The 14,428-nt window shown below is 36.9% G+C and overlaps 1 protein-coding gene across 22 annotated transcripts in view; it reads right to left on the bottom strand.

The window, feature by feature from the left end:
* The window catches only part of BCAS3 (BCAS3 microtubule associated cell migration factor), a 482,829-nt gene that overhangs the window by 410,075 nt on the left and 58,326 nt on the right, over nt 1-14,428 (bottom strand). For all 22 annotated transcript variants that reach the window (XM_074342661.1, XM_074342657.1, XM_074342669.1 and 19 more), the window contains exon 7: nt 3,323-3,395. In XM_074342661.1, the coding sequence (XP_074198762.1) occupies nt 3,323-3,395 (73 nt within the window). The remainder of the gene's footprint in view (nt 1-3,322; nt 3,396-14,428) is intronic.

Genomic DNA, 14,428 nt, shown 5'->3' with positions numbered 1-14,428 from the left:
AGCTGGGCCACAATAACCAGATTTGGTCAAATATTATTCTAGATGTTTCTGTGAAGGTATTTTTTAAAATACGATTAACATTTAAATCAGTAGTAAAGCAGATTATGCTCCACAATGAGTGGGACTCATCCAATCAGTTGAAAGCTTTAACAGAATTTAAAGGCTGACTTCCTCGGAGGAAGACAGAATTCTGTCTTTGGACTTAAACTGCAAATCTTCCCTCAGTCTCCAGATTTTGGATTTGCAGCTTTCCCAATTATGCAAGCCAATTTCTTAAAACCAATCTCCCACTGCCCCCACTTCCTCATACACATACATCCCATATCCTACTGGTTCTATCTGGGGAACCCTAACTAACATAACCCACACACCATCATTTTCATCCCTCAATCAGTGATCTCATCACCAACTCTATGTAACCATCTTACCCTTCCTTTTTTTGTCTTATTTTTTGATAAAGTGATACCTCAATAAACGAATCCTATAAAAATTAAAATTGTCTCCATAAGGAACGGAAAATCTTCGAAAAACTGCAAACCAAACACAGCAGGTGCACTTGAATTACAGAGGCACCAGGAAAACACCAGAAAAAGTGAAGTCAACAAAGTTTCCTTCTACCACAGTAGCTCCCCCTCCTCTCTGTGGTTCCCCTTCCTTTTCAGCTCCTTGTCAACACATCAGTCCCTGACCCTTGTGCTGACTTGAATATTGTGTTGTGCTCCTGCAGCAAGTTTATTACTTCACCTTTTGTATCTCTTCAACTCCAGAATTTCCCTTTGGTTTTTCTGTAATTTCCAATTTCTTATTGCGATCCTGTATTTGTTAAGTCACTGTTACCATACTTTCCTTTAATTCCAGAAACATGGTTCATCTAGTTCTTTGAACATATTTCTAACAGCTGCTTTAAAAGCCTTGTCTGCAAAATTTAACATTGGAAACAATCAGAAACAGTTTGTATCATCCACTTTCTTTTCTCAATATACCACACTTTCCTGTTTCTTGGCATGTGTCATAATTTTCTGTTGAAAGCTAGATGTGTTATATAATATGGTACTATTCTGGAAATCCATCTTCCTCCACAATGTGCAATCTACTCTTCTTTAAGTCTTCTTTTCATTTTAAAGCCTGATTTCCTGGGGGTTGCCCCCTGTGTCTTTATAGCTTAGTTTTTAGTCAACGATTCAAAAGAGATATGCTCAAACACCCTGAGTTAATAAAGGTTGTCATTCTCTCCAAAAGGATCTGTGTGTGGGTAGGGGAGCCCATTCAACAGGCAGAATATTTTCAGCCACCAGATTTTAGCTTCCCCTGGGGATGCTTTCATGGCTCCTCAGCTAACCATGACTTTAAGTAGAAGAGCCACTGGCCCTCACAACTCATATGCCCCCAAGACCATAACTTCCATGGACAATGCCCTGGGCACTCCGGAAGAATAAACCAAGCTGGAAGGAGAAAGGGTGCAGTGTGATGGGAGCAGCCCCAGGCATGAATGCCACAAATTCCCATTGTCACTGCTTAATATTTCCCAGTTTCTCAAACATAGAAACTTTTCACATTGTTGGAAGGCTCTGGTTGAGTTCCAGAGCACTGAAGTGGTTGTTGTTACCTGTTTTGCAGATGACCTGAGTTCCAAGTCACAATCCTCCATCTTTCCTATTTATACCACTTTCTGTTCTACTGCTGCAGCTTTACAATCTAAGTCTCTACTCTTCTACGTGTACTGCCGAACTGTCCACTCCTTTAGATCCAGCATATGTTGTGCCTTCCTCGTGAGGCCTTCTCCCATTAATCCATGCACACTGATCTCTGCCTTCTCTTAATTCTTATTACACATCATTATCTCACAATCATTTTCTCTGTGCTATGATTTTGTTTTCAGCAACATCCTTGAGTCTTTGGGACAAGGAATTAGGTTTTCATGTTTCTGTATCCTTACCCCATACCTGGTATAATGGTTGAGTACATGGCAAATTTTTGCCTACTTCAACCCAAAAATGTACATTGGAAGAAAAGTGCCTTGTAGCCCATGTAGTCGAACCATCTCCCTAGAAAACAATTAAGACCACAAAGTGGGGAGGGTATAGCTCAGTGGTAGAGTGCACGCCTAGTATGACGAGGTACTGGGTTCAATCCCCAGTACCTCCATTAAGACAAATAAATAAGCCTAATTACGTCCCCCAAAAACAAAAAAAGAGACCCCAAGATCTAATCATGCTATACCATTTGCACATTCTTCCCTTCTCCACTGCATCCGTGACCTAGAGCACACTATGGGCTGAAAACACATGGCAGGGACTATTGGTTGCCAAGCCTAATAGTCATTTTGATCCTCTTCCTAAAGTCTCTGAGATGCACTAACTGAAAAGATGGCGGCCCTCGTGAGATCCTTAAGGAAAGGGTCATAGTCTAAAAGATGTCACAGCTAGAGAGAATCTAGGTCATTAATGACATATCACAGAAACATTTCACTAGCTCTGGACTGCCTACCCTCAAACTTTCAATCACATGGTTTGTACAGGCCATTGTAACTTTACCAGCAGCTGAAGATTGTTCTTAATTGGAACTGTGCAGTAAAAAGGTCACTGTAAACCTGATAACTAAATCACTATAAGCCTCTGAGAAGAAAGAATAGTGTTCCCATTTAATGCATGAAGAAAGTAGGTAAAAAATCTGAATTCATGAATAATACCATTTAATCATCTTAGTTCATAGCCCTCTCATTGTCACAAATGCAACCAGCATGAAATTAAGAATATGCCATCTTGGGTTTGTATCCACATCTCCACTGTGTGAATTCAGTGCCTCACTTTTTCAAAACTGTAAAACAGGAATAGGAATGGTATCTATTCCATAGTATTGCTTTAAGAAATAAAAGAGAAAATTCATGCAATGCCTTTAAAGCAGTGTCAGGCACATGCTACAACAATAAGTGTGATAGTTAATGATGATGAAGATGATGATTATCATCTAATAGTAACTTCTAACCGACGGTAGACGGCCATGAAAATTAAAACTATCAAAAAACACATAAACTAAAAAATACTCTTAATTATGCTAAACTTTTATCTCAAGACTGAATTCTGATACACCACTGAGTTTCTTTTGTCTCCTGCTATCATTCCACATATGAGAAACAGTGAGAAGAAAAGTAACAAGACCTGCGTGACAAAAACTCAAAATATGTTATTACTTCCCTTCCACTCTCTCTTATAAGAGCATAGTCTTAAGGTAAACAAAGACTTTAAGGCATCAAAGTTCTCCTTCTGAAATAATACAAAATTTTAATGGTGGCTCAAAGAACTTTTTTTTTAAATTTCCTTACCCAGAAGATCCAGTGCTCTTACAAACACCAAGGAGGGGCCTTTTTTCAGCAAAGTTGTCACACTTTTGAGCACCTAATAAAGAAAATAAAATAAAATGTAATATAAAACTTTGAGAATTATTCTTGCATATTTCCCATTAATTTCATTCTCAAAATGTTTACAGCTAAAGAGATGCCAAAACAATATAAATATTAGTATTAATCTGTTTTTAAAGTTGAATCAACATTCTAAACCTTTATTTTAATTGGCAACTTCAATTTTATACACATTCTCCATGAGATCAGAAAATGACCTCCAATTCTACCAATTACCTAAAACTAGTATGATCTTGATGTCAAAACTAAAGTGAAATCACAACAACAAAAAATTTAATTAGAGGTAATTTTCTATATATATAAATTTAAAAATCCTTTAAAAAATTAAAATGGCAATGAATTTGAAAAAAATTAAATCTTATAACCAAGATGGATTTACCCAAGCAAGTTATAACTTCACATTATGAAACCTATTAATGTAATTCACAATATTAACATCTCAGTAGATGCAAGAAGTATTCATAAAATTCTATACCTAGTCATAAGAACAAAAGAAAACAAAAATAACTTTTCTTAACTCAATAATGATTACCTACAAAAGACCTACAATAAATATTATAGGTAATGCTTCGGAGCACGCTCATTAAAACCAGTAATAACAAAAGGATGCCCAGTCTAACTGCTCTTATTTATTAACCCTATGCTGAAAGTCCTAGTCAGGATAATTATCATAAAAGAACTCAACAGTATTACTGTATACGAAACTAATACAAAAACAGCAACAGACAGAAAAGTAAAATCAGAAAATATAAAAAGCTCTGAACCATTAAAAAAAAAAAAAAGATGTCAAATTTCCACTTAAAACTATTTTGAAAATCTGCATTGAAACTTTCTAATTTTTAAGAAGTGATAAAAATATTACGGTTATATTTTTAAGATTTTTTTTATCTTTCAGAAATAAATGAGACATGACTGGCCAAAAAACGATGGGTTCTTAGAGATCGTTATACTATTTTCATTGCTTTTGAATGTAGAAATTTTCCATTTCAAATTTTTTAACTGTATGATATACATTGATCTTTACCTAAGAGCGTCTCAAAAAATTCTGTGAAACTCTGCCCATAGCAATCAAAATTATAAACGCTCATACCCTTTGATAGAGAAACAGCACTGCTAAGATTTCACTCTACACATATATTCAGCCATGATGAAAATAACTGTTATATATAATTATGCATGATAGTACTGTTTATAACCCCAGAAGACTAATAGAATCCGAATGGACAAAGGAGTATTTCCTACAACTGTAAAAAAACGAAGGAGTGCTCTATGAAGACAAGGAATGGGATCCAAAACAGTAAACAGAAAAAGGACACTATATAAAACAGGAAGATAAAAAATAATGTCCCATCTTTTCTTTAACCAAGAGAAACACACACACACACACACACACACACACACACACACACACACACACACACTCACTGCAAGGATACATTAAAAAATCTTACCTAAATGAGATGGAGAATGGAAAAAGTGGAAGACAGGGAACAACAATGGGAGGACAGTTTTCACTGTATGTCTATTTTATACTTTTTAGTTTTCAAACCACTTGAATATATTGATTCCCCTCCAAATTCTACTGTTTTTAAATAAGGAGGCAAATAAATGGCAGAAGTGGTATTTCAACCTCAGATAAGCTAGGAGACTACACGTGTATTTCATTTTATTCTTCCTGAAAATTCCAATAAATTCCAGTATTAAATCAAATATGATTTTAAAATATACAGTAAAAATAATCAAGTTTGGGAAATAACTGAGTGAAGACTAACTTAGTGGCCCTAAGTAAAATTTCAAGCCAGTGCTGGGGAAAACTAAAACCTGAGACATAAACTACTATTTCACACCTGATAACACCAGGTACACCTGAGATGGACTGTGCAGGGCAATGAAGATAAAATGAAGAGGACATGGTATAGGTTATCTGAAAAACACTAAGGTCCTAAATCCTTTACTCTGCTAGGCAACTCACCCTCCCCATTCCCAGAAGACTGAAAGGCTATTCTCTACAGAGGGTAAGACAGGGGAACACCATGCACAGGTGAATATAAATTTTTAATGGTGGGTGGGGAGTTGCAGGGAGACGGAATTCAATGAAGCATTAATACATGGGAGCAGCCCTTCCTCAGCGTCCATCTCCCTCCCCGCATTGTGCTTCCCGAACACTAATGCAAGAACTTTGTTCTTGTAAAGTCAGGAGCTTATAAAGCAGTTTGCTTATAAGTCTTCTCTGCAGAACTTAGTAAGTCAGTCCATAAAGAAAGACTAAAAGACACTGTCAAAAAATGAGGGCTCCAAAAAATGGCACAACCAAAGCACCCTCAAAAGGTTAAAAGCTGACAAACACACAGTGCTTTCAGTCAGCTTTTTAGTTTGCAGCTTACAAATAGATCCAGGCAACCAAGGATTAACAATCACCTAGAAAAGTGACTAACTCTATACAGGAAGAAAATATCAAAATTTTTTAAACTGTCATCAATAATTTTAAGAATATGAGATGACCATTCGTGAAACAATAAGAATGCAAAGAAAAATTGACATAGAGAATAAAGGAGCGCTCTGGGAAATTAAAAGCAACGTGGGCATTATTTAAAAACTCAAAGCAAGGGTCAGAGGAAACTTCCTAAAGAATAGAGCAAAAAACCACAAAAAAGAGGAAAATGGCATTAATTTATACACACAAACACATATCCAAGAGAAATATTAAAGGACAGTCCCAAAGGTCTAATACATAGCGAGGAATTCCAAAATGAAAAGAGAAAAATAAAGAGGAGGAAAGAATCAAATATGAGTCAATGAATATGAATCAAATATAAACAAATATGAGTTTATGAGCCCCTTGAGGGTCTAGCACAATAAATTCAATAGGCTAACCCCAATGTGCAGTGTTAAGTTAAACGTGTTAAGAAGGAAGGAGACATAAATAGGTAGAGCAGAGAGGTTGTTGAGGAGAGGTAAACCATTCTGTATGATACTACAACAGTGGGTACATTTCCTTACACATTTGTCAAAACCAGCATGATGTATGCCACCAGTAGGGAACCCTAATGCAAACTATGGACTTAACACTGCCAAACTGTGGAATTAAAAGTTTTTAACAATTTAAAGATGGTGAATTTTATATTATGTGATTTTCACCACAATTTTGAAAAAGGTACAAATTAAGTTGTGTGCTTGCACACGTGTGCCTATGTGGGTGTGTAGTTAGACATGGGGACACATATTTAGTTACATTAAGTACTAAAGACATAAACACATAAAGATAAATACCCATTTCAGGATAGGCATGCACCTCTTAGGGGTTTAGGATGGCGACAATATTTGGGAGAGGTTGCCAGGGGACTTTTGCACTCCTAACAATGTATCACTTCTTGGCTGGGTGGTAAACATAATAATAATCCATGTTAATGAGTCCCTCCAAAAATAAGGAGGTTTAATCCAGAGGAGGACAGGTTAACAGCTACACATTTAGATTGTGATCTGACATAATATACTTTTAAATTGTGATTACAATAATCATACTAAATAAGTTAAGACAAGTTCTATGACCCATTGATAGACTGTACTATTACACCTGAATAGGATAAAGATAAAAAGTATAAACAAGTGTTGATGAATAAAGTTCTCCACAACTATGTTAAATTTTGAGAAGCATATAACAGTGTCTGCTCTTCACTAAACATTAATTTACTATGGATTGTGTGCTTTTACCCTTGCTAAACAAATCAACCCGAGTTCACAATTAACAATATGACTTTCAAACGAAGCACAAGTTAAAAATTAACTGGTCCAAAGCCCATAATATTTATTTTGCAAATGAATTATAACTGAACTTCATCTATGCAAGGCCAATTCTTCACCCCTACATATTTCACCTTCACTTTTAACAATACCTATTTTCCCTCTGCTTCCAGGTGTTTTGACAAGATCTTTATGGTTTATACCTGCAGTATACACACCAATTCGATATTCTGATAAATGAAACATCATGTCTTTAAAACGCAAATAATACTGACAAGAATGGTTTGATTGTTTTTGCGTTCGTTAAACCTGAATTGAAGAACTCCACTGGTTTCCACTGACCTACTGGGTTGCATCAGTCCTACCGACCTTACCTTGTAGGTCGGTCACCTGACACTTACTAAAGATTAATACTCTTCATGGATATTCAGAAAAGGTAACCAAGCAAAAAATTTAAACTACAAAATAATGCCCTCATTTAAGAACATAAAGCCAAAAGCACCCATTCTACAAGTAATGGCAATAAGTAAACAAATCATAACAAATCATCCAAATTTCTTTAAGGCATGCTGTACAGTTCACTTTTTCAAAGTTGGAAAACCATGTAACAAAACCTTAACTCTGCTTTAAATAGTTTCATTCTGGATAGTTTGAATAGATACAATTTTTTTTTAAAGTGTCGGTATAAAAATTCTACAATCTCATGAACACTGTAGCTATTAACCTGATTTTTCTTGCAATATAAATAGCAAGTACTCTCCATGATGCCTAATGGAGTCATCACCCTCCATAATGTAATCCTCCAAATTGTGGAGGATTAACTTTTTATATATAAAATTGTGTTTATTTGCATGTACAATAGAGAGAATGACGTTACACACACCTGTTCTACAGCATTTAACAGAATGTAGCATGATGATTGAAATGAAAAGCGGTTAGCCAAATCCATCAAATATAAAAACTATTGCAATCCTGTTGCAAAGTCCTTTTGTTAAACTCCTTTTATTCTAAATCCTTTTAATTCTGTCCTATAACACTAAAACATTTATAAAAAGCTTAAAATCCTAATAAATCGCACAATTAAAGTAATGAAAATGGGCTTGCTCACCAAGTCACCAACTCCTCTCTCCCCCTTAACAAAATTCAAGACACTTTGCATGTCAATAAATGTAAAGTAATACCCCCCACCATACACTCTCATTTAAACTAAAGAGTTTAAGCTCACGAATCAGCCTTAAAGATTTAAAGATACCAAATAGAAACCACTTCTGCTTGGATCCAAAACCGTTTCAAGACGCAAATAAACGTCCAACTGATAGTAAAATAGTCCAGTGCTACATTTTTCATGTTGAGGATTGTATCTGGAAAATAAGAGATTTTACACAAAAGTATGATAATACTAATGAATTTTAACTGAGAATGCCTCCTGCAGAAAGATTCCATTAAACCATTTAATTCATTTTATCAGATAAACTGCTTCCAAGTCCTCCATTCCAATTATTTTATTCTTTTAGAAAATATTTAATTCAATCAGATTTGTCCACATCCATCTTCCCCAACAGATACTCTCGATGTATCTATACAGCCCAGAATTGATTCCTCTGCTACCCTGGGACACTAAGAAAATCTACTGTCAGAAAACGATCAACCAGAACTCTGCTGAAAAATGAATAAAATTATTGATAAAGGCTAAAGTACGTAATCTTTTAGTGCTTTAATTCTTTCATCGGTAAAGTGGAGATAAGTACCAATACCTCACATAGGATTGTTGTGAGGATCTAAAGATAAAAAATAGGACGGACTAAGAAGGTGCTGCAACATCTAAGAACTCAATAAACTTTATGCAATTATTATCGTCACTGGCAACAGCTGTATGGTGAATCTATTCATATACTTCTCTGGTAAAACAAAAAACAAAAAAAACACTCACATCCTTAACTCCTTTTTTGCTCTTCTACCAATATCTCTCTGATTTAACCCTCTACCCTGCTCATCCACACTGGAATATGCCAAGCACACTCCTGCCTCAGGAACGCCACATTTTCTGCTCTTTCCTTGGAATTAACCAGTTATACACTAGTCGGCTCCACAGTTTGCTTGTATACTTCTTACAGGACGTTGCTAAAACATTTTCCCATCAGAAAGATCACCCTCCATCATGCTCCAGGTCCTTACCCTAATTTGTTTTGCTTCAAAGCACTTTACAGTGCCTCATGTTATATACATTCCATTGATTTATCTGTCTCATAACAGTGGTGACTTAGAAGACCTGTATGGCAAAGTTCACAGCAGCTTTATTCATAATAGCTCAAAAGTATATGTTCAATCCAACAGAAAAATGAATAATTACATATATATATATATATATATATATATATATTCATAAAATGGAATACTACTCAGCAACAAAAAAGAAAGATGTACTGATACATGCAACACTAACAGGTACAGGGAAAACTACTCCTCTAAAGTGCAAGAAGTCAGAAAATAACATGCTTCTGAGGGGATAAGGATGACTGGGAAAGGGAATGTGAGAACTTCCCAGAATAACAGAAATAACCTGTCTTTACAGAGGTATAGGTTACATGAGTGTATGTATTTGTTAAAAATCAAACTGCAACAGGTCAACCTCTGTATTTTTCTACTGTTAATTACACCTATATTAAAAAATTGAAGCAAAGTTGTTCAGTGGCAAAGGAAATAAACTGTGTGCATAGTATTAGTGGTGGTTGATGAGAATGTCAAGAACAGAGGTGGGCTTTTCCCTCTTTTTTATCTAAAATGTGACCAAAATATTAGAAATTAGGGGAACACTATACATACAGGAGTTTACTGTCCTACTTTTTCCATCTTTTTGGGAGTTTCACATTTTTGGTTTTTTTTTTTAACATTTTTTTACGGAGTTATAGTCATGTTACAGAGTTTTATGTTTTTTGTGGAAAGACATTGGAATTGAAAGGATAAACATAAAGATGTACAATATGACATCAAAAAACATCAAATGAGTTTAAAAATATAGATATTTTAGAATGAGTCTGAAGTTAAACGACTATCAGTTTACATACAAGGAGTTAAAGATTGACATACGTGAACCTCATAACAATCACATATCAAAAACCTACAATACATAACACCCCTCAAAAAATCAAACCACAAGGGAAGAAATTAAAAGAAGCAGACAGAATAAACACAAAAACAGCCAGAAAACAAGGAACAAAATGGCAATGAGTACATATATATCATATTGATAATCACTGTAAATGTCAACAGACTCGCAGACATAGTAAACAATCTTACGGTACCAGGGAAAGGGGGTGGGAAGGGATAAATTTGGGAGCTTCAGATTTACAAATGTTAGCCACTATATACAAAAATCGATTTTTAAAAAAGTTTCTGTTGTATAGCACAGGGAACTATGTTCTATATATTGTAATAACGTTTAATGAAAAAGAATATAAAAATGAATATGTGTATGTATATGCATGACTGGGACATTGTGCTGTACACCAGAAATTGACACACTGTAACTGATGGTTTCTTCAATTAAAAAAAAAATTTTTTTTTTTTTAAAAGAAGGGCTATCATCAAAAAGTCCACAAATAACAAATGTTGGTAAGGATGTGGAGAAAAGGGAAGCCTCCTACACGGTTGGTAAGAATGTAAACTGGTGCAGCCACTGTGGAAAACAGTATGGAGGTTTCTTTAAAAAACAGTAATTTGAAAAGCGCCTAGACTGTATGTGAAGGAGACTGATTTGCTAGTTTAAAAGTTACTGCTGGAGGGGCGAGGGACAGCAGAATCTCTCCTGGGAGGGAGAGGCACTGGTGGCCGTCACTGCACTCTCCTCCCACCCGGCCTGCACAGGTGGTGCGCCCCGACCTTGCTGAGGCAGGCAGGGGAAAGTGGGGGCTGCACTCTGCCACTGCCTTGCTGACGCCAGAAAGCGCAGGGGGTTGCAGTGCTCCGCCACTGTTGGCTGGGAATGGATGAGCAGGAACAGACATGGCATTCTCTTGCTCCCTAGCTAAATTTAGGGACTAAATTCAGCCACCCTGGCTGGGGCTGATAAGCACGAGCAGTGTGGCATTCTCCCGCTCCCAGTCTAAAACCTGCACGGCTGCACTGCTCCAACCAGAGGCACGTGTAGTCAAGGCATTTTCCCACTGCCCTTGGAAAGCTGGAGAGCCTGCCTCACTCCGGACACTCTCCAGCTGCCTTACTGTTAAAGCCAGCAGGCATGTGCGATCCACACAAGGACCACCCCCTTGACTGCCTGGCCCTGTTGGACAAGGCAGCTGACGTTACTGAGCTCCAGGGGACTGTAACAATCAAAAAGACACTTCTTGGCAGGCCACCACCCCGAGGGCACTGCACAGAAAACCAAATGAAATACAACCCCAGTCTTCCTGTGAAAGGGGCCTATTTACTTAGCCTGGAGCGTCAGCCTGAGGGACAGGTTTCGAGTTTCCCACACACCCAGGAGCTAGGGAGGTGCTCCCAGGGACCATAAGCAGGGAGATGCCATCCCTGTGCTCTCCTTTGAGCTTGCTACAGTTCTACCTTCCAGAAAGGAGCTTATACAATCATCTAGAGCCCCAATTCTGTAACTGTTTCCCAAGGAACACCTATAGCTCCCATGGACTGGAGGCCAGTGGGGATTACAACTGTAATATAATCTGCATTTATTTCCATGCTGCCTGGGGGTCTGGCTTCCAATCAGTCTGAAACTAGGTGCTAAATGAAATTCTTCCTGTAAAAACACTGACAGGTCTTGGCACACTCCCAACAATGGGAGTCATACCAAGAATAAACCACAAAGGTTCGAGAGACAATCAAGAGTTAGGGCAAGGTGGATAAAGGCCACAAGGCCACTCCTTCAAGACTGAAAGAGACAGCTGTTCTGAATAACATGGAGAAACATGTTCCAAACAGAAGAATAAGACAAAACTTCAGAAAAGGACCCTAATGATGTGGAGAATTGAAGAATTAAAAGTAACGGTCATAAAGATGTTCACCAAACTTTGGAGAAAAATGGATGAACCCAGTGAGAACTTCAAAGAAGAGGCAGAAAATGCAAGAAAGTACCAAACAGAAGTTGTAAAGCTGAAGAATACGATAACTGAACTGAAACAAACAGTGGAGGGGTTCAAAAGCAGACTTGATGAAGCAGAAGAACAGACCAGGGAGCTAGAAGATAAAACAATGGAACTCATCAAGACAGGGCAGCAAAAAGAAGTAAGAATTTTTAAAAACAAAAATTACTTAAGGGACACATCAGTCAGCATGAGGCAGAAAAACACTGTCATTATAGGGGTCTCAGATGGTGAAGGGAGAGAGGAAAGGGCAGAAAACTTATTTGCAAAGAACAATGGCTGAAAACTTCCCTAGCCTGGGGAAGGAGACAGATAGCCAGGTCCAAGAAGCACTGAGAGTTTCAAATAAGATGAACCCAAAGAGATCCACATCAAGACACGTTACAATTAAAACATCAAAAGTTAAAGACAGAGAAACTTAAAAGTTGCAGGAGAAAAACTAAATTGTTACATATAAGGGAAACCCCATAAGGCTATAAGCAGGTTTCTCAGCAGAAACTCTGTAGCCCAGAAGGAAGTGACATGACATGCAAAGTGCTGAAAGGAGAAAACTTCCAACCAAGAATACTCAACCGAGCAAAGCTGCCATTCAGAATTAAAGAGTTTTCCAGACAAGCAAAAGCTCAAGGAGTTCATCACTTCATAACTGGCCTTATTAAGAAAAGTTAAAGGGAATTCATCAGGTTGGGAAAAAAAGAAGAAAAAAATGGGCACTAATTAATAACAAGAAAACAAATGAGAGAAAAATCTCACTGGAAAACGTAAATATCTAGTAAGTTTTTTTTTTAATACGTGGACTTTTTTCCAAAAATATTATAATACACCATGTTCCAGTAAACATGTCACAGCCTACATATCAAATAGCCACCAAGAACACTTTTTAAAGAGAATTACACCATCCTTGCAAGGTTTAGAGAAAAGCTCAGTGAGGGGTAGAACAATGTGGTTAGAATCAAGGCAGCATTAAGACAAGTTAAAAGCACGAGTAATATATTAGCCAAAAAGTATACTACAAAAATTATATTTAGATGTTTATTCAATATCTGCCCAGAAAAAAACTACTTTGGACACAAGACAATTTTACAATAAATATGTGTTAACATGTACATCACCCATAGTTTATCTGCCCACACAACCATATGCTATTCACAGCATTCACCCAACACACATGCATAAACCACTCAGTTCCAGCCAAAAGATTCCTACTGCCTGGTCAAATGCCAGAGTTAGTCTTTTTACATGATAGGTAATTATATCCTCTTATAAAGAGCTATAAAACTTCTTATGCCACCCAGGGAACAACTCTATCAACTTGTAAACTTTGGGGATTTGCCCAGTTCCTTTAAAGATTTACAGACTGCAGGAAAATAAATCTTGCTGAATAACACAAAGTTCTCGTACCAATTTCCCAACATAACAATATCTAAGAAATGAGAACAAAACCACAGAGTGTCAAAGTTAATAATGTATAGATGGATCTCTACCACTTTGTGGCAAAATATTCCTGAGGAAATTATCTCACTTGAAAATAAAATGATTAATTGGACTTTATTTAAATTAAGATGATGAAAAGATAAGCCATGGATTTAAAAAAAAAAAATTCAAATTAGACATCCAACAAAGGACTTAAATCCAGAATATGTAAAGAGCTTTCTATTCAACAGTGATTGGCATGAACAGACATAGCACCAAGGAGGATAAAGGGATGGATTTCAAATAAGCACATGAAAGATGTTCAACATCTTTAACTATTAGGAATTGTGGAAGGAGTGGTACTACAGAAAACCATAAGATAAAAATTCAACCTTCAAAAACTGAAAGGCAATAACTAAGAAAAACTAAAACAAGGGGCAAGGGCAAGAACATTCCAAAAGAGGTTAAAAGTACAGTGGACTTTGCAGATGACAGCGACTTCCAGAGGGCCCAGGCAAAAGATTTTAAGAGTTGGGGTGAGTAATGGACAGAGTAGGAAAATCCCTACTGAACTGAAATAGTGACTGAAAAAGTTTGACAATTGCATGCTGTACAGAGGAGACTGTAAGGATGAGAGATGATTGCTGGGCTACTTAAGGTGACTGAGGTCAACAAGGATAAAGGATGTAAGGAACTTAGTCCCCATGGTCTTAAGATAGTGATGGCAACACTGTCAGGGTAGCATGAGCAGGGGGAGGGAGCT

This window comes from Camelus bactrianus, chromosome 16 (assembly GCF_048773025.1).
Source record: "Camelus bactrianus isolate YW-2024 breed Bactrian camel chromosome 16, ASM4877302v1, whole genome shotgun sequence".
Classification (NCBI taxonomy): Eukaryota; Metazoa; Chordata; class Mammalia; order Artiodactyla; family Camelidae; genus Camelus; species Camelus bactrianus.
Note: the sequence above shows the minus strand (reverse complement) of the source record. Positions and strands in the feature narration are given on the sequence as shown.